The sequence below is a fragment of the Cryptotermes secundus genome, unplaced genomic scaffold, assembly GCF_002891405.2.
Source record: "Cryptotermes secundus unplaced genomic scaffold, Csec_1.0 scaffold537, whole genome shotgun sequence".
Taxonomy (NCBI): Eukaryota; Metazoa; Arthropoda; class Insecta; order Blattodea; family Kalotermitidae; genus Cryptotermes; species Cryptotermes secundus.
The window spans coordinates 43,923-65,151 of record NW_019740661.1 but is presented as its reverse complement, the minus strand read 5'-3'; the positions used below and the strand labels follow the sequence as shown (position 1 = coordinate 65,151).

The window sequence follows — 21,229 nt, the reverse complement described above, 5'->3', positions numbered from 1 at the left end:
TGCGTGTCGTTAAAAAATGAGTTAAAAATTATTTAAACACTCGCAGCTAAGAAGGGAACACACATCACAAGACACGGTATACACAGAATATAAGAAAAACGACCCCCATAGTGGAAGAACCACACGCAAGTTTTAGTTATGAAACGTAAGATGAATAATCTTAACAAGTTTTAGTGTGTGTAAATTTATTATAGTTGACAAATACGCACTTTTTAAATACTTTTTAAATAATTTTATAAAGGCAAGCAATGAAATAGATTAGCGTAATTAGGGCACCTGATGATGGCACTATGTTGCCGAAACCTGTCGTGAAGTAACAGGTGAAATTGAGTGCACTACAAGACGGCCACTGTATACATATCATGGATGAAAATCAGTGCAACAGGACGCTAAATTACAACATTTTTGAATTAAGACTGAGATATTTATTGAAAATGATTTTCAATTAAACCATCTAAAGACAACCACTTGTATATCATGACGTTAAGCAAAAAAAAAAATCTTAGTTAATGCTAAGAATGGTCATGCGATTTGTTGGTACAATTGTATCTGTATGCGTGTTATACTTTCTGTTTCATTTATTCTTCTTTCCTTCTTTCCTTTCTTTCTACATCTTGCCTCCCCTGTCTTTTTTATTCTGCCTCTCCTTATTCTTCCTAGTTGCTTCTATTGATGTCTAAATTTCTTCCTCTCCAACACAATTTATGTCGATATGAATCAGATAATTAGTTCTGTACCATCAGTTAAAACATACATTTTACTTCTGACACAGAATTAAATAGTTTTAATTTCCGTGTTTCAGTAATACCAACTGGAATTCTGCACTCTCCATTCTACGGATTAGGACTAGAGTGAGTATTTATTTTTACAAATAATTCTGATGTTTTCAGTTTCAAAGAGGAACAGAATTAGTTTATAGGAACACACCAATGAGTTTCCTAGTATTTCTGCCTGTCGTGTTTTCTAACTACTGCTAGACCCCGTATATCCTTGTGTCGACAATAATTTCAGAGCACTGAAAACTGATTAATTAACATGAAAATAAAATAAAAACTACTTTCAACCTAAAATTAGATAATTTTCCGTTCACTGAAATGCTAACTCAGTTCCCTTATCTCTTAATATAGGGTTTTGAATTATGCAGCCATTGGCACTATCCTGGGCCATGAACTGATGCACAGTTTCGACAACAATGGTGAGTTTACAAGGTGCTAGCTCATGCCATTAAGAATTGGGGGTAGTTTAACGTGTGAGAACTCAAGTCAAACCACAAACCAAATACATTTCTGAAAGACCGTTTTTGTATGAAGTACACTAATATGTCATTGAAGGTAGCTACGTTATCGAAATCTGGGAGACACTGATACAGACATCCTGATATCCTTGAGTCCTCCAACTTCTTGTTAGTATGTTATATCTATTTTGTTAAAGTGAATGTATCCCTGTAACAGACCTTGGAAGCCCATAGGGTTGTGAGACGTCGAGGCTCCAACATTTTGTCTAGATAATCGGCTCACAGATGGCGGTAAGGTTGTCAGGCTTATGCGCCAGCCGTCCTTTACCCCCAGGAAGATTCCTGGTACTGATTTCTGTCAGAGGTTGAGTCGACCCCAGGGCCATAGTGCGGCAGGAAGGATTATGTAAATTGAAGAAATCCATCTTATTGAGATTCGACCACGCGACCTTCCGGCTTGTAGCATAGTGCCTCAACCAACTGCGCTATCGCGTGCTTCCACCTGTTTTACTATGTGAAGCCAAATTTGCTGCTGTATTTAATTACACGCCGCGCACTAAAATCTGTCAGCTAATGAGGGTACAGTTGTAATCATTTCTAAACTTTGCAGTGGATGGAGGTGAGTAGCCTCGGAGAGACCCTCCAGTACACATTCGATGCGAGGCTGGATGAGCCACAGAACCTTCTTGGATTCAACCCTCAATCGTTCAGCCAGTAGCTTAGGCCTTATACCGGCTGAACTGTCCCGGTTGTTCATATCTTAAGAGGACTTCGTACATTCATGTTTTCTGTAAAATTTAAACAATTTTCCATGCTAATTTGGTGTAATTCGCCCTTGCACATACAAACAGAAATATACGAGTATATATCATTTATGCAGGACGGTTGTACGACAAAGATGGACAGAAACGCAACTGGTGGAGTAATAGCACAATTAATGAGTTTGTCGCTCGAGAGCAGTGTTTCGTGGAGCAGTACAAGAACTACAATGTCGGAGGGAGATCTGTAAGCATATAGTTATTCATTTTCTGTGACAAGCTCTATTTCCACACATCTGAATTAGATCTAATAATCCACAACTCGAATTGTTGTAGACACAACAATTAATCTTCAGGTTCCATAAAGTGAAAGGAACGTCTTGATAAGTTAAGCGACTGCTAGTTTCTCAAGAACATCTCTACATCATTTAGTTTGTTAGTTAACTGCTCAGCCAGTCAGTTACAGTTGTTGATGAGTCAGTTACAGTGGCTGTTCGAGGACGATTTTTGTGGTGGGATCACGTTAGTCTGTAGCCCAGGCATGTCAATCTCAACTTGTACAGAGGGTCACCTCAGCCCTATAAATGATAGTCCAGGGCCGCACTTCGAAATAGAAATATACATTAGATTTTAATACAAGGAAATTTAATTCTATTTATTATTTAGGAGTAATTTCAATATAATTACCTAAAGTCACATATCTTACAGTTTTAAAAAGCAAGAGAATGCCATTTTTGACAAGTATCAAACAGATTTGCAATATGTAAAAAGAGAGATTATACAAGAAATTATGTTAGAAATAGCAAAATATTGAATTTCCTTCAGCCTGCTAATTTATGTCTGCATGAGACTTCTTGTCTTCTAGTCTGTTGGAAAATTGTCTTTACAAAAATATTTCTACAAAAATTTAATATTGATTTTAATATCAATTAGCTCTAAAAGTTGAGGGGCCGCATGTTTGACACGGCTGCTGTAGCCCATCCTCTATTGTGCACCCGTTATATACGTTGCGAAGTGTGACTAAATATATTTAATTAAAACAATTAATTACTAGTCATTAGCTAAATAACATCCGTACAAAGTTCAGTAGCCATTTAACGTATTTTGTATAAAGCAACAACAGTGCAGGGGGCCATAACTTAACTTACAAGTTACAAAGCAAGGCGAGTTTTCTAAAGGACTGGTTAAACAAGCTTTGTGCTTTATACCATTTAGAAGTGTAAGCGGTTACCAAATTATTATTTCTGAAACAAGCACCCATTTAAAATATTAAAATGGTAAAAGACATAAAACATTTTCCAGATTCCTAGTAAAAACAAAAACCAATTCGAACATTGCACATAGTGTCAAGGACAAGAATCGCTTCAGGAAAGATAATCCAGAATATACGTAGTGAATAACAGTTGCGGATTCATAAGGAAATAAAAAGATCAACAGAAATATTTGTTACTTTGTAAAATGAGAATTACTTCCCCAAATACCTTCAGTTTTTATATTCTTTATAAACTTCACAATCGGCCTTCACATAATTCTAGTTCCGAATATTTTTTTTGCGTTTCATTTTGGTTGTGAACTCTTCCTTCAGTTTCCTGGAGTTTCATTGACGCTTTTACAGGGAGGCATTCTTCTTCGAAGACGTGAGAGCGACTTTGGGCTTATTGTTAGGGCAACCATTCTTTGCACTATTCAGAGGAAAAGGCTTTCAGAATGACGTAGCTCTGAATGCTTTATTCTTAATCTAATTCACACCTCAAGGAATTAAATTAAAACAATAACAAAAAAAGGTAAAGTTGTCCCTGTGCTTAATTAAGTAAGCACTAAGCCATGAAGGTGTATGGGGAGTGGATACATAGATTCACATTTTGTTCACCTTGGCACTAGTTGGAGGTGAGTGGTCAGCTTCACGCCCCTGGCGCTTTACCTCCGGGGAAAAGCCCCAGGTAACCATTGAATAGGAGCCTGGGTGGACCCCCAGAGCCGGTCTTGACGGCATGGAGAAGAGAAAATTCTTGACCCTATTGGGACTCGATTTCCGAATCCTAGGTCGTCCAGCCCGTAGCCAGTCGCTATACCGACTACGCTATCCCGGCTCCTAAAACTATAAAAATGATACATTTTAATTGATTATAAAGAGGAAATACGCAGCTCTTTAGCACACAAAATTCAACAGCACATATTATCTCTGAACTAACCACAAACACCGAATCACAGATAACTACTGAACGCACTAACAGGTCTTGTGAACAAACCCATCTGTTTACGTAAGCAACTTGTACAGTTGTTCTACCAGTATTTTATAAAATCCTGCAGCTCATCATCCTTGTTCTGTAATAAATCTAAAAAGCACAAGCGCAGTTTAAAATTTTGTCTGGCCTGGCACAATAATGTACATAGTTCAAACAAGCAGGCAGGGGGTGGTGACGGAGAAGTTTATGTCACTTGGATTTGTGCAGAAGGAAAGTAAGAAATTGTCTCCAGCCACCATCCAAGGAACTCACACAATTCCACGTCGTAATGAATACAGACCTCACGCACACCACCACCTCTCTACACCATAGCAAGGTTCCGCACACAATCCAAGAAACCCCGGAATATTTACTGAAAAAGACTAAGTTCTAATTAATTTTAATACAATTCAACCGTAACTCTAACAACTTTCAGTCAAGTTTCAGAGAAATGGGCTAGAAAAAACAATATAATTCGGGAGTTAAATACAAGTTCCTACGTATGGGAATTTATGATAACTGATTAATTAATTAATTGATTAATTCTATGGAGTTGAGCCCATCTTGAGAAGCCGCTAGTCGTGCATGAAACTCGAAGGTTCATAACCGTGTTCACAAGAGGCTTTCACTTTTCCTTATCCTGAGCCAGTTCAATTCAATCCGTACCATCCCACTTTCTCTTCTAAGATCCATTTTAATATTATTCACCAACTTACGCCTTGGTCTTCCTAGTGGTTAATTTTCTTCTGGTTTTCCCATCCAAATACTATACGCATTCCTCTTCTCCACCCATTTGTGCTACATGCCCTGCCAACCTCATCCTCCTTGACTTCTTCATTCTAATTATTGGAAAAAGTAGAAGTTATGAAGCTCCTCATTGTGTAGTTTTCTCCAACCTCCTGTCACTTCATCTCTCTTTGGTTCAAATATTCTCCTCAACACCCTGTTCTTAATGTCAGAGACGAAGTTTCACTCTCATACAAAGCCACAGGCATAATCATTCTTTTCTATATTCCAATTTTTATGTTTTTAGACAGCAGACGAGAAGACGAAAGGCCCTGGACAGAACGGTAGCAAGCTTGCCCACGAATTACTCGAAATCAATCTCCATTTAACTTCCTCATGAGCAGCATGTAGTCAAGAAACGAAAACAGGTTAGACTTAACCATTAAACAGTTAAACTGGCTAATAGGCAAAAAATCAAAACTTACAGTCGAAAATAAAATTCTGATCTATAAGACTATAATCATACCTATTTGGACGTACGGCCTGGAATTATGGGGCTACGTCAGCAAATCTAACAGAGCAATAATCCAAAGAAGCCAATCTAAGATCCTACGAATGATAGTCGACGCACCACGGTATGTCTCCAACGCAACTCTCCACACCGATCTCGGTATATCTTCCGTACAAGACGTCATCCAACAAAAAAGCAACAGACATCACAACAAAACCATAACTCATAGAAACCTACTCCTAAAGACGCTATCGACAAGAGAAGACAACAGACGTCTCAAACGAAACTGGCCGATTGACCTGATTTGAATTACTGAGGTTTCGCCACTGGACGACTCCTAATCAAATCATCTAAACAACCATGACATTAGCTTATAGAATGTATATTCTGATTGCTGATAAAAAAAAGAAGAAGAACTTCCTCCTGAATCAGGTTTTGATCTGTTACCATCGTTCCCAAGTAGCTGAATTGCGCCATATTTTCAAACCATCTGTTCGCTATCTTCATGTCATGATTTTGCCCTGCACTGTACATGCATTCTTATCAAGATTCTTACGCCTATGACTGAAGCCAAAGTCACTGTGGCTGCAGAAAGGAGTCTACGTACTTCACATCGGAATTTGTGACTGGTAAAAATGTCATTAGCCGGTCACGGTAGCCGAATGTTCTAAGGCATGCACTGTCTTCTCTCGCTCAGAAGCCGGGATCGTGGGTTCGAATCCCGCTCTGGGCAATGATGTTTGTGTGCGTTTTTCTGTGTTTGTCTACAGGTAGAGGCTTTGCGACGAGCTGATCACCAGCCCAAGGAGTCCTACCGTATGTGTAAGATCGAGAAAAACCGAAATGAACGGAGTTCATGGAGGTAGGCCTAGGCCCACTGGAGCTGTAGTGCCAAGAAAAAAAAAAGGTCATTAGCCGGTCACGGTAGGCGAGCGGTCTAAGGCATGTACTGTCTTCTCTCGCTTGGAAACCGGGATCGTGGGTTCGAATCCCACTCAGGGCATGGATGTTTAGTTTGTGTGTGTGCTTTTTTCTGTGTTTGTATACAGGTAGAAGCCTTGCGACGAGCTGATCACCCGCCCAAGGAGTCCTACCGAATGTGTAAGATCTAGAAAAACCGCAGTGAGCGGAGAAGTTCATGAGGTAAGCCTAGGCTCACTGGGGCTGTAGTGCCAAGAAAAAAATGTCATTGCAAATAGGAATTAGAAACACAGTTAAATGCATCCTGTGGTGGTTGTGATGTGGTTGAACACTCTACGTTCATAAAGAACGTTATTATGATCACAGCGATGTAGCTACATATCGTCTTGTCCTTCCAGGTGGACAGCAAAAGGACACTCGGAGAAAATATTGCAGACAATGGTGGACTGAGGGAAGCGATCCGGGCATACCGGGAATACACATTGCGGAAAGGGTGGGAGCCGAAGCTGCCCGGACTCGAGAAATTAACACACGAGCAACTATTTTTCCTTACTTTTGCTAATGTGAGTAAGCCTCATGTTATTCCCTTATGAGTATGCACACGGCAAAGCTCAAAACTGATACGTGTTTATATATATTTACTTAATTCAGTACTGACTGTATGAAGCAAGAAGTGACTCACTGACTGACACATCAACCGTGTGACTGGCGAATTGCCTGAGAAAAGAACCCAACATCTGAACACCCTTAGTCTGCTATGAAACACGACCCAGAGCAGGTCCATCAGGACTGTGACCTCAGAATATATTTCCTTAAATTCTTTTATTTATTTGAGATATAATATATGTAATATTGGTCTTTGAAGCGAATCAACCAAATTGAATAAATTAAATTACATAGCCCATTTAGGCACATTTTACATATAATTTCTTTTAATTCGCATAGTGGAGGGTGGAGTCCAACTGGGTCCACTTGGCACGTCGGCCACTAATTGGCCTATTGTACCTGTAACTTACTTGACTTTCATTGATATTTTATAAGCTTCTATTTTACTCATTTTAAAGTAATTTTTGGGCCTCCAGATATAAAAAAAGATTTCTTTTAATAATTGTGTTTTGTATTAACGTATTCTTGATGTCCACCCGAGTATTTCAGTCATTATCTTGAAAGCATAAAAGTGAAAATAAGAGCACACAGTCTTATGCACATCATTAGCTCCCACACAATTTTTGTAAAACTTTTCTATATACATTCAAAATTAATCGAAATTCATCAATATTAATCTCAGGCTTTAATAATAAATTAAGAGTAACTGCAAATATAGTTATGTTACCGAACATTCCAGTTTGAAAATCTGTTCGAATCCTGGACTTTAGGTCAGACAATAATATTGGAAAGGTAAGGTAAAAATGGTAAAGTTGTCTCTGTGCTTATCTAATTACGCACTACGCCATGAAGAAGTGCGGGGAAGTAGATGTATAGGTCAAGTTTTCTTGGCATCAACACTAGTTGGAGGCAAGAGGAAGAATCCTCGAAAAATAAGTGGAGATGTGGATTAAACTGGACTAAATTTAATCACAGAAGTGTCCGTTCGCCGGAGTATAAATTAGTGTTTCTTCATCTCTCAGGCTCTGGAAGTTATGTCCACAAACGTTGAACCTTCAAATATATTTGTCTCTGGCAGCGATACCTTTGCCTACTTGAATGTAGTTTCTTCGATGAAGACAGCCGAGTAGGACGACACATACTGCCCCTCGAAGTGTGATAGGAAAGAACACAACTATAGACGTCATTGGCAGCGAGACATTCCATTGCATATATCTACTTTCAGATGTGGTGCACGAGGACTACAGAGTTAGCAGACCTTCTGTTATCCAGGGACGCTCACTGTCCTTCAAAATATCGAGTTATCGGTACTTTGTCCAACATGGAGGAATTCTCAGAAGCATGGCAATGTCCTGCGGGAAGCCCAATGAATCATAAAGAAAAGTGTGTCCTCTGGTAGTTTAATTTAATGGTATGGTAAACAGAAAACTTAGAAGAAAATCTCAGAAATATGAATATCCATTGACTGTTGAGGGAAGAGCCTTAACATATCCTGCCTTCGATTGACCTTTTAGTTTGAAGTGTGCGACGATGTTACAGTGTTGATACTAATTATATAAATCGAAGTGGAGATCAAATGAGACAACAGAGAGGAGAAATGAGGAAATAAAATATTTATTATGTTGAATCTTGACACACGCTCCATCAGTGTTCAGTGATTTTAATTGTAGTCACTCTGATCTTGTTCCTTCCAAGGCCGAACGTTCAATCCGCGAATCTCTGTAATGACAAAGAACTGCATGACATGGCATCACGAACCAATAGCAGGCAAGCTATAACTACCAGAGCTATCAGGAAGCAGACTCCTCTTTTGTCCATTTCAGCCCGAAAGACAACACACACTTCAGTTATTACTGAAATTTTACCGGGCTTATCCATAATGTTGTATTTTAGCGTCCTGTTGCACTGATTTTCATCCCTGCTATGTATACACTTGCCGTCTTGTAGTGCACTCAGTTTCACCTGTTACTTCACGACATGTTTCGGCAACATAGTGCCATCATCAGGTGCCCTAATTACGCCAATCTATTTCATTGCTTGCCTTTATAAAATTACTTAAAAGTATTTAAAAAGTGCGTATTTGTCAACTATAATAAATTTACACACACTAAAACATGTTAAGATTATTCATCTTATGTGTCATAATTAAAACTTGAGTGTGGTTCTTCCCCTATGGGGTCGTTTTTCTTATATTCTGTGTAAACCGTGTTTTGTGATGTGTGTTCCCTTCTTAGCTCCAATGAAATAGATTAGCGTAATTAGGGCACCTGATGATGGCACTATGTTGCCGAAACATGTCGTGAAGTAACAGGTGAAACTGAGTACACTACAAGACGACAAGTGTATACATATCATGGGCTTATCCAGTTACTGGGCGCTTATAACAAGCGCCAAACATATCCGAAGTGCAAGGTGTCTGGTAAACGTAGTTCAATTCTGTGGTCCTATAGTACGAGGAAATATAGAAATGCGCCCCCAGTGTCCTCATTTCTATGGAGAAGGACATTACGTTGACTGTGAAATTAGAATAATTAAGATATTAATTTATGAATTTCTTTATTTTTAAGATACTTAAGTAATATTAGGTTCTTTACTGCTCTCTTAATATTGAAATTTTAGATTTATTTATAACATATTACTTCTGGCCTGTTCATATTCAGAACTTTATAGGAGTAAATCGTTCAGAAATTTGGTGGGGCTCCTTCGATAGTGAGCGGCTCATAGCATATGTCTCTCTTGCAACACACGAAAATATAGCGCAGAAGAAGGCGAAAGCGCGCGCACCTATCCAGATTCGAATCTGTGATTCCAGTGACCGGGCGGACCTAGATATGATGCTCTTCAAACCACGCGGTTGCTTCGTTAGCTTAATTTCGAAACTGCAACCCGAATTACACTAGAGACGGCGTCCATCAGAGAGTAAAATGGTTGTGCAGTCCTGTTTTTAGCCTCTCTGAAAAATCATAACATATTGTCGCGTATTGGGCGTATAACGCGACAAATAACTTCACGAGGTATTTGATGTAGCGAATTTTATTTCACACTCGCTCTTACAATCACCCAAATTGCAGATTTACGCTTACTGCTATCTGCAGTATCACAATTAGTACACTCCAAACGCCACAATACAACTGACTGGTTGCTGGCTAACTCGGAACTAACTCGGAGGTAGCTTGAGGACTGACTCGTAGGTAGCTCCAGGACTGACTGTGAATAGCCTTCGCTGCTCCTCATGTAGCCTCGATCGGACAATACAGAAAACGGCCACGTAATAAGCACCCTTGTTGCCTGGCGCTGTGTTGCTAGCAACGCTAGCGGTAGTAACCGCTGTTACTACCGTAACAATCCTGTTGCGTCACCGTTACGTTACCGTGCGGAGGAGGGGGAGGGGAGCGCTGACTCACCCGCNGGGGGGGGTTCTCCTTTGCGCAACATGTCACAATATGATAGCAAATGCCATAGGTTTTGTGAGTTGCGAAACATTATGTTTTAGCATGTAATTAATATTCCAATTGATTTGAGGTAAGGTAAAGTAATCCCTGCTCTTAATTAATTAAGAACCACGTCATGAAGGCGTAGTGGAAAGTGGAATTATATCTCCACCATTCTTCATCATGGCTCTAGATTGAGGTGAGTATTCGTTCTATCAATGACAGCGAAAATGACGCATTTCGACGCATGCGTACAAAAATATCAAGTAACTGTAGTTAGCCTCGGGATGATATTTATAGGACTCTTAATTAGATACTTCTTCAGATCCAGGAAGTAGTGGCATTTCATCATTATAATTCGGTTTTGTTTTTCGTGTGGTCCTGATATCTCGCACATAGGAAAGTATCGACATATCGATCACATGCATCTCAGTGAATGTGTGATTCAAAACACAAATAAATGGTGCAGCATATATATACAACATGCATACCTTACGTTTCCACAAAATAACGTCATATTATCGGTCAGTACCGTTTGCGGCGGCGCTATGGCCAATGGCGTGATGCGAGTGTTGACCGTCATTTGTCTCTCACGTCATCTGTAGGCCCTGTGCGGAAAATACCAGATCCAGATTTGAAGAGAGCGGCAACATTGTTGGCTTACAATAGTTTAGATTAAAGACGAAGGCAATTATACGGATTTAAATTTAAGATGGATATTTGTGAGAAGGCTGTAAAAACAAAGCACCATAACTGTTACTTCACCTGTTAATGGGAAGGTACGGTACATTCACTAATATTAAGTTAATAAAAACTGAAATACTTTATCACCATTAAGATTTATACAGGCACAATCACTTTCATTGCCAGTCACGGTAGCTGAGCGGTCTAAGGCATGTACTGTCTTCGCTCGCTTGGAAACTGGGATCGTGGGTTCGAATCCCACTCAGGGCATGGATGTTTAGTTATTGTGTGTGCGTTTTTCTGTGTTTGTGTACAGGTAGAGGCCTTGCGATGAGCTGATCACCCGCCCAAGGAGTCCTACCGAATGTGTAAAATCTAGAAAAACCGAAGTGAACGGAGAAGTTCATGGAGGTAGGCCTAGACCCACTGGGGTTATAGTGCCAGGGAAAAAAGAATCACTTTCATTAAACTTCAGAAAGTCTGTCTGATGTAAAAAAAATACGTTTCGTAAAAGAATTATTTAAGCGACATTTGATTATTTAATGAATATTTGAAGAAATACGTGTATTATCGGGGGATCAGCCGTGTAAAGATGAAGTTAATATTTATGCTCTGAAGAATGTCTCTGTCCATCTTCTCAGGGGCTAACTGGATACTAACTCTCTCTTTCCATGGCTAATCATCGGGAAGACTTAATCCCATACATTCATCTTGAGAAGTCCAAATAGTTCAGTACATATTCCTTCTTTTTCTCCTTCGTCATCATTTTCATACATGCCTGTTTCTAATTTCTCCAGGCGTGGTTGGTCTCTCAATCATTTCCCCTGGCACTCTGGATATTTTCATCTCAGTAGCTCACATTCTAGTGTCTGCTTTGGTGTTGTTCTTTGGGTAGAGTACTCTTTCAGTTTGTAACACACTATTTGGAAAGAGAAGTATCTTCTGGGCTATAATGTCATGTAGATCAGTAAAAGTGACCCGACGATTCGGAGAAACATGTAGCCCCATTTTTTCAGTCACGGAGATGAAGGCAATATGTTCCTCCGAAACGCCGGCTGACTTTCACCGGACTACACGGCTTTGTATTCTAGAAGATAAAGATTTTTATAACCATTGCTTTCAGAATCACAGATCACAGATTATTTTATTTTTTTTTTATTGCTAGTGGCGTGGGACAGTCCCTTGTACTGCGGCCACTTCTGGCCTATTGTACCAATCACAGATAATAACTACAGGTCGGAATTCAGGTTTGCGATTGTAGAAGCTGGAGAAAAGTACAGGAAGCTGTGCTTCGCTCGCATGAATTTCGAACAGAACACTCAACTTGTTGTTTGATGTCTTTACATCGTTAACATATATGTTAAGAAATAAACACAAAAAAATTAATTTCTGCCTACAGATAAAATTGTCGCTAGTAACTGGACAGGTTTATACTGCTTCATACAAATTTCCATTAAAAATTGTGGAAAGATTAATTTATTTGAAGATACGATGAAAAGACACGGCATCACAGTAACACATTCTGTGTTTCAAACGTGCAGAACACTTAAAATGGCAACTCCGTTGCGATTAAGTCGGTCAGTTCGTCATGTGAGGTAGGCCGCACACCGGCATGCGTCAAGACATGTAATAGTCAAGACACGATGTCTGCGACATGACGCAAAGAAAGGAGCACAGTTGAAACGAACGAGATCATGAAAACCGCCGCACACCGGTCTGAGTCATGATGCTGACGCGATGACTCATAATTTTCATAATCTCATTTTTTTAACTGTGCTCCTTTCTTTGCGCCATGTCGCAGACATCCTGTCTTGACTATTACATGTCTTGACCCATGCCGGTGTGCGGCCTACCTTAGTTCGACAGTAACTTCAGCGTGAGAACAGAGATATCTGTAGGAAGTTATGCATGTCAAAAGTGCTGGTAGGTTGTAGGTTCTGTTAGTTAGTTGGTCCCTTAGTTTATTCCTTCCCTTCTTCTTTCCTTCGTATCTTATTTCAATCTTCCTCTCTCTCTCTCTTTCTCTCGCCGTCTGCACTTCTTTATCTTCTTCCTTTCTCTCTTCTGCTGAAGCACTGTTCAGTGACCCTGGGTTACTCAGCTTCTGGCTGAACTAAACCAATGATCATGACGACAAATCGGGCGAAGTTATTCCGTTGCGGTTTATACAGGGGTCGATATTAACACTCGTGCAGTTGCGATTGGCGCAGTTGCCTGTGAACTGTCAAGCACACAAGATTCAGGAGATGCTCTTCTTTAGAAAATGTGGCGACCAGAAGTTTCAGCGCAGCGCTGGATAAAACAGGATCGTTAGGATAATGTTTTTTCGAAAATACAGGTCAGCAGAACAAGATATTATACTTCATATATAATTATAATACACATTCTTTTCCAGTTCTTGTTCTAAGCAGAAAATTTTTGTGTTCATCTCTTCTATTTTGTATTCGTAAAGTTAATTTCCGGTCACGGTAGCCGAGCGGTCTAAGGCATGTACTGTCTTCGCTCGCTTGGAAACTCAGGGCATGGATGTTTAGTATTTGTGTATGCGCGTTTTTCTGTGTTTGTCTATAGGTAGAGGCCTTGCGACGAGCTGATCACCCGCCCAAGGAGTCCTACCGTCAGATCTAGAAAAACCGAAGTGAACGGAGAAGTTCATGGAGGTAGGCCTAGGCCCACTGTGGCTGTAGTGCCAAAGGGGAAAAAAAGTAAGTTAAATATATTTGTAATTGAAAGAAAGTCTGCATTGGACTTCTCTTAGCCATAATACTCATGTCTGAACGGTGTAGCCCTCTGTCGGGAGTGAGAGAAGACAAAGTTTAGTGAAGCACTCACGTAAAACTTAAAATGAATATGGGATAAGCACAGCAGACCAATTAAACGTTATTAGCTTCTTTTTTATTAAGACATGGAAACCAGAATAGTTGTCTTTGGAGGGTCTTCGATACACGAATTACAGACAACTCGTGGTACCTGGTACTTCTTAATAGGATGATAATTACTCAGAAACAGTGAAGAAATTTCTTGCTTTGGTGTTATCCGAAGGTTCAGTGTCGTGTTCACAGAAGCTCAAAATTAGACTCTGTCTTCAGCTAGCAGAATCCAGTTCACGCCCTAATACCCTATTCTCTAATACCTATTTAGTATATTATTTTTATAACAATGCGGAAAACAAGTAACTTAGAATCTATCCTTGGAATTTCCATTATCTCCACGCTTAACCTAATATTGTCATGGTGCTTGGAATCTTCAAGCAGATGAAATGATATATGCATAATAAAATTCTGAGTGTGAAATCTCGAGGAAGGGAAAGCAATCATAATTAATGCACTATTAGGAAAATTGGAATTTAATTTTGAACTTTTGGTATGATTGCTTATAAAATGCATTTGAACGACTGGGGCGATATTAAAATGATTCATTCATCAGTAATCTGTCAGACGACAGGTCCACAGTCTCTTCCAAAACAGGTCCTCCACTTAATGCTATCTACAGCTTTCTCCTTCAAATGCTCCAGAGGAAACATCTTGCATACATGGTATCTCTGTTTTTGGAAAGAGATTATCCAGGAAAAGTGATAATGTGGTAGTTTTTTCATTTGATTTCCACATATTAAAATGATATGGACTAGTAAATTCCTTAGAAGAGTTAAAATTATGTATTAATTTTAATTTATATGTGAAGAACATATGAATAACCAAGGTGCTACTAGAACTTCTTCGAGACGGCCCAAAGAGATTTTACAACTCATAAGCCTACTGGGTATATTAAGTGACGAAGTGAAATGTATGTTTCCGGAAAGCAGATAAATTGTGTACGGATTATGTATAATTCCAGGAGGGTTCCAAGATGAGTGACACGAATGTTTCTGTCGCCGGCAGCCATCAGAATCTTGTACCTGTGGCATCGCGGAAGGCAAGGTTAGTGCTCTGAGATACAACTTTGTGCACTTTTCAAACGACTACAGAAGTATCTTAAAAAAATATCGAGAATTCTATCTCAGCTGCAAGACGTCTGCTTCACAACTTCAGGAATCCTGGCTTGAATTTGAAAGAAAAACTGTCGTCTTATGTGAGATTTTCCGTTATTTTCTTCAGTTCGCCCAGGAGAATGGTGGGATGCATAAAAATAGAAATATTCCTTATTTCTTCAGTTTTACAACACATTATGCATCCTCCTGTGGCTACCATTGTGAGGAGGGACATTTCAGTTAGTGAAATGATTGGTTATTAATTTTGATAATCTTGGTTCAATTACTGACGAAGATATGAATTCTTCTCTTCGCCTTCACTGTGTCCACATCAGCTCTAACGACCGCTTAGTGTTTTAATCTGTGCATAGCGAGAATTTTGTTTGGATGGCAACGTTGCCGGAGTGTGAAAGTCACTACTCGCTTAGCGAATGGAAGATTTCTTACTGCATCTTGCTGGACGACACATAGTCACAGCTTCAGATAAAGAGAAGTAAAGTAAGGGAATAAATAACCATTTAACCCTCGTTCCGTAGGAAAATTTTAATGTGCTCTCCCATATCTGTTCCTACCGGGTCGCCTATATGACAGCCCTTATTCTGAATGCCGAATGTAAGCAAAAAAACACAAGTCAAAAATCGATTGTACCACAGGCGAAGCACAACGTACGTGTATGTATGAGTAGATAGTCTTTTATCTGTGAAAGTGTCATGCAGGAATGTCATACTGTCATGCACAGATGACAGAAATAAATTTCCTTAGCAAATGGAAAGGAATGACTTTCATTTTCCTCATCAAATCTAATACACATAAAATGTACGATTAAACGTTTTATCAATTTTCTGTATCTCACTGCAGACCTAATAAAGAAGAACGTATAGATGTTCAGTTTTCTCCTTAATCTTGTAAATATGCAAGGTAGAAATTTTGGTTGCGATGTGAACCCCAGTTTCGAATCTCTTTTTATTGAAGGGATTTGTAGCTTTTAATTCTTAATATTAGTGTTATTTTTTCTTTAACGTTTTGGTAAATTACACCGCGATGTTGACAAGGAAAGAACCCATAAACTAGTAGACGATAAGTCTTCTTTTCCTTAACGTAAGGAAAGTTAGCCCTGTGCTTAACTAATCGAGCACTACGTCATGAAGGCGTATGGAAGAGTGGATTTAGAGATCCACATTTTTGGCATTAGTTGGAGGTGAGTGGCCAGCCTCACGTCCCTGCCGCTTTACGACCGGGGAAAGAGCCCCCCGTACCCATTGCATAAAACAGTGGATGGGCCCCAGAGCAGGTCTGGGCGATTTGGAGAAGAGAAAATTCTTGACTCTACTGTGACTCGAACTCCGACCCTTCAGTCGTCCAGCCCGTAGCCAGTCGCTGTACGGATTACGCTATCCCGGCTCCTCTTTTCCTTAACGTACATATGAGAATTACAATCATTTCATTCTACAGCTTTCATGTATGTTCCTATTCAGATTTTTTCTTAAAATTTGATTCTCTTAAATGTTGCGTATATCTCCTGAAAGAAAATTCTCTGCTTACACCGGACAAGATAACACTTCAGAACGCGGACGCACATCCACGCATCGAGAGATTCAGCTGTTGCTCTCAGATCAATCACTGGTCGTAGTTCATTCTTGCCATGTTACAGTCTCAAGAAGAGGACCGGGCTGGAACGGCGTCTGCTGGTTGTGGTGGCAGCCCTGTCCATCCTGCTGCTCATCTTCTTCGTGCTCATCATCGTCTTGGCCTGCAAGAACAAACTACAAATGGGTTAGTTAAATGAGAGCTCGCTGTACATGCAAAGTTATTTCTGTGCCTGAGCACCACGCCTTACAGTGTATGAAGAGAGTGAGGGTAAACTTCCACATATTCTCACTCTCCATACTTATTGGCGAGGAATGAACAGCGTCGTACTCCAGCGTTCCCTTTCCTCTATTGCCGACTGGACAAGGGGCTGGGTTGGGCTAATCGTCGGTATGGACACAGTGATAAGGAAAATAGAGCCTCTCTCTTTGCCGACAATCGAAACTAGATCGATTAGTTTGTTGCCAAATCGTTTCGCAGAAGAGTTATCTAAGAAATTGTGTAAAACCGAAGCATTATAATATTTTTAGATACATTAGCCCTGACCTAATTAGTAGAAAAAGAACTACACGTTTATCTTTAATTATTTTAATATAGTTGATATAATCCTTAAAAAGGCCAATTTTAGGAAAATGCATTAAAATTTGGTCCTAAGAGAGATGAAGTGACGGGAGGTTGGAGAAAACTGCATAATGAGGCGTTTCATAACTTGTACTCTTCTCCCAGTATAATTAGAATGATCAAGTCAAGGGGAATGAGATGTGCAAGGCATGTAGCATGAATGGGTAGAAGAGGAATGCATGCAGGATATTGGTGGAAAAGCCAGAAGGAAAGAGACCACTAGGAAGACCAAGTCGTAGGTGGGTGGGTAATAAAGTGGATTTTGCAGAAATAGAATGGGATGGTATGGACTGGATCGATCTGGCTCAGGATAGAGACCACTAGAGGGCTCTTGTGAACATGGTAATGAACCTTCGGGTTCCATAAAATGCTGGGCAGTCTTGGGTAGCTGCAGAATTGGCGGCTTCTCAAGAACAACTCATCTCCATGAAGTTAGTTTAATTAGTAAGCATTAAAACTGCATACACGGAAATAAATTAAATCTCGCATTTGGCATTACAACGAACATAAAAAACTGAATAGGACATAATAGTTTAGAAACTGAATTTTTATTGTAATTTACGTCAGTATAATCATTGTTTTGACTGAAATTAAGTACAATGTTTTGCAGTTTTACGTTTCTTTGCTTACTTGTAGAATAAATCCTCGATGGGCAATTGAATAAAGTAATTTATTTCTTTACTGATCGGCCTAGAGATATCCGTGGCGAAAAGTGGAGGGTTTACTTCACCAAGCGTTCATTTCTACGGTCTAGCATTCTCCTATATAATGGGTAGCATAGGATTTTTTCAAAGGGGCAAAGCAACCGAAGCTTGAAGCTGTCCAGTCATCTCTAATACTGTGTGTACAACGTTTCTAAGTCCAGCTGCGCGCTGCATACGATATACTTGTGCGTTTTTAATGTTTGGTGTTCAGAAAAAAATAATTCTTATCTCTTTCTTACTCATACACATTGTACGAGAAAATATCGCGACTTCAACAATTCTGTCTCGAGATCTTAACGAACTTAAAGTTTCCAGCCCCTCTGAATACGACGCAGTGGCTTCTGGAGTACCGTTTGTCTGTCCACAGGTCTGTATGCCTATATGACTGCCCGCCTTGCTAGCACCTCAACGCTTGAACGGATATTATGATGTTTGGCATTTAAGAGTTCATCGATCATAGATCAGTGTTGGGTGAATATGGAGATTATAGTTGAAATCAGGGGCCTTTCACAGGACCCCAAAACAAAAAATTATGATTTTTCGAAACCGGCTCTTGCGATTTATATTACATTTCAACAACGTAAGGAGACTTTCTTCCTAAACAAAACTTCGCGTGTGGTACCTCCAGACAAGCAACGGTACGCCCCCCTAAAGACCCAAAGGAGTATATGAGGAACATGTGCTATATCCTTGCATCAGTATTTTGTATTACTTTCAAATCTAAATTTTATTTTGTGTTTTCATTCTTAACATAAGTTTACAATAATAACAATTAATCATTCTTGTTCGTATATGCACAATACAGCAGAATTACGTAGCTTAATGCAATCTTATAAGATTTCTTTACAAAGGCGTACGCTACAAAATAAATTAATGTATGGTGTGGAACGTATAGATATGAGCAAGGCATATCAGGCAAATCACACGGAGTGTTCCTTCTTATCATCCAACAATTTAAAATATTATAACTCCTTTGTTGTTGAGCATAATTGTATGTACATTTCATAACTCGTTCTACACACTTGGAAAATTTGTTTGTTGCCGTTGATCACTCCGAACTGAGTAATAAGCTAGTTGAAAAAGTGTCTATCATCAAAACCGTTTACCTTTCTGATGGTTCTTGTATTGTTGCGAACAGAATATATCGTAGAGCGTTTTGTGTTCATGTTGTACGTTCGAGAGACACTACTTATCGGACCGTTAATGGGTCTGAAGAAACATTATTTGTGAGTGACGAACTCGAGAGGCCAGAAGGGTACCTCATCTTTTCGTACGGAAGAATTTGTCGGTGCAGCACGAGAAGCAGTAACAAATATCCAACAGTAATTGTGCTACGTTTCGCCCAACATATTTGGATCTTAACAAGCACTGCTTAAAAAATCTGTCGCGATGATTTGACGTTGCTTTCATACAAATGCAGCTGTTAGCCGCTGTAGGAAAATGGAGACGCTAGTCTTTAACGCTTTGCGAGGGAATAAGGAGCACTGCTGGAAGAGAGTCTTGGTGTCTTGAAGGTCATACTGCTCTCCGATGAAGCATAATTCCATTTTGAATGTTAATTTAATGTCCGATTTTGGGTCTCAGGAAATCCATAGCTTACTATTACATTATCGAAAGTCGGAATTTTCGGTCCCATGCTTATCGATGGTAGCCTCACTTTTGATGTTCACCTCAGTCTGCTGAGTGATGACTTTGTATTTATCTTGATGGCATATGATATTCAAATTAATTCACACTGTTTCCAAAAAGATGGTGCCAGACCTTACATCAACAGTGCCCTAATTCGCGTTGCTCATGACGTGTTCGGGCAGGGAGTCCTGTGGAACCGGTATTCCGCAATATGTGCGTGAATAAATTCATGGCTCCTAACCTCATCGGACTTAAACCCTTGCGGTTATTTTATGTGGGGATATTTTAAGGATAGTTTGTATATGAAAAGTGCTATCCAATCAGAGATTGATTTCTTTTTATATTTTATTTCAATTTTATTGAGGAGAATTAAGCAATTTATGTAGAAATTCTGACCAAGGTTCTGAACAAATTTGTTCTTTGTTCGCATAAATTTCGTGATCTTCTGGTATATCACATGGAGAGTGTTCTTTTGTTGCTAGTGGGGTTGGCCTATTGTAGTGGCCTATTGTACCAGCCCCAGATGATAAGTGAGGGTGATTGTGGAGCAATTGGTGGAATGAAGATTGGCAGGGGAAACCGAAGTACTCGGACAGAACCTGCCCCAGCACCACAAATCCAACTTGACCAGACTCGGGATCGAACCTGGGCCGCCGCGGTGGAAAGCCAGCGACTAACCGCTTGAGCTATGACGCGGCATGGAGAGTGGTTTAAAGTAACAAACATATTTTCGAAGTATGCTGAACGATATGTTGAAAGTTCATGTAATTGCGTTGAACAATAATGAAGTTTTACAAATTATAATGTGTCATATGACAAAAGCACTCTGTATTTGAAACAATGCTAAAAGTAATGCTTATTTAGCGAAATGCAAAGGGCCACGTCTGCAGTGTAGGAATGTTGTTGCTGATTAGCTTCATCACCTTATTATACTGATTGTTTGTTTATCCGCACAACACAACTCTCAAAATCTCGATCACATTAAATGGTTACAACGAGTTTATTGATTTCAATGGTATCTTGCTACATGTTTCGGCTTATGAAAGGCTATCATCAGGCAGATATACACTAATAACTTATTCTTAAAATATTGAATTGCATTTTTTATTGATATAAACAATTAATACAAGTTAACACAACAGGACGCATTCTTGGAAGAGAGCGCTATTACAGTACCTCAAATGAAATAACCGGGATAGTTCTACAAATAGGCTTTTGCTGCTTCCTTTCACATGCTTTCCAAATCATTATTCATTAATAATCCTATCATCCGGCACTATATAGTCAGAGTTACTGGAAAAATTGTTAAATAAACCAAAAATAAATACACACTCCTACAGTGAAGCGTGTAACGAATGAACATGACAGTTCTATGTCCGGTCACATGGGCAAATTGGGCACACACTTCCGCTTTTGTTCATATGATTGTATCTCCCACGAACTTCCCTCATGAATGAAATCATTAATCACTAACAATATATAATAAGCACAATAGATCATTGATGGTCGCAGTGCAAGGGCCGGATTATTATGGCCCGTCCCGCATGCGTTCATTCATTCATTGAACAATATGTGTTGCGGGTATCTTGGTGTCCCGTAAAATTATTTCAGGAGCCATAGAGAAT

General features: G+C 39.5%; 2 protein-coding genes across 2 annotated transcripts in view; both read left to right on the top strand.

The window, feature by feature from the left end:
• The window catches only part of LOC111872487 (neprilysin-like), a 23,770-nt gene extending 22,858 nt beyond the window's left edge, over positions 1–912 (top strand). The window contains exon 15 of the mRNA XM_023866452.2: positions 891–912. Within this exon, the coding sequence (XP_023722220.1) occupies positions 891–912 (22 nt within the window). The remainder of the gene's footprint in view (positions 1–890) is intronic.
• Positions 795–21,229, top strand: part of LOC111872522 (endothelin-converting enzyme homolog) — a 63,508-nt gene continuing 43,073 nt past the window's right edge. The window contains exons 1-7 of the mRNA XM_033754730.1: positions 795–851; positions 1,128–1,195; positions 2,115–2,239; positions 6,774–6,938; positions 8,207–8,364; positions 14,931–15,013; positions 16,715–16,836. Of these exons, the coding sequence (XP_033610621.1) occupies positions 14,943–15,013; positions 16,715–16,836 (193 nt within the window). The 5' untranslated portion in view covers positions 795–851; positions 1,128–1,195; positions 2,115–2,239; ... (1 more) ...; positions 8,207–8,364; positions 14,931–14,942. The remainder of the gene's footprint in view (positions 852–1,127; positions 1,196–2,114; positions 2,240–6,773; positions 6,939–8,206; positions 8,365–14,930; positions 15,014–16,714; positions 16,837–21,229) is intronic.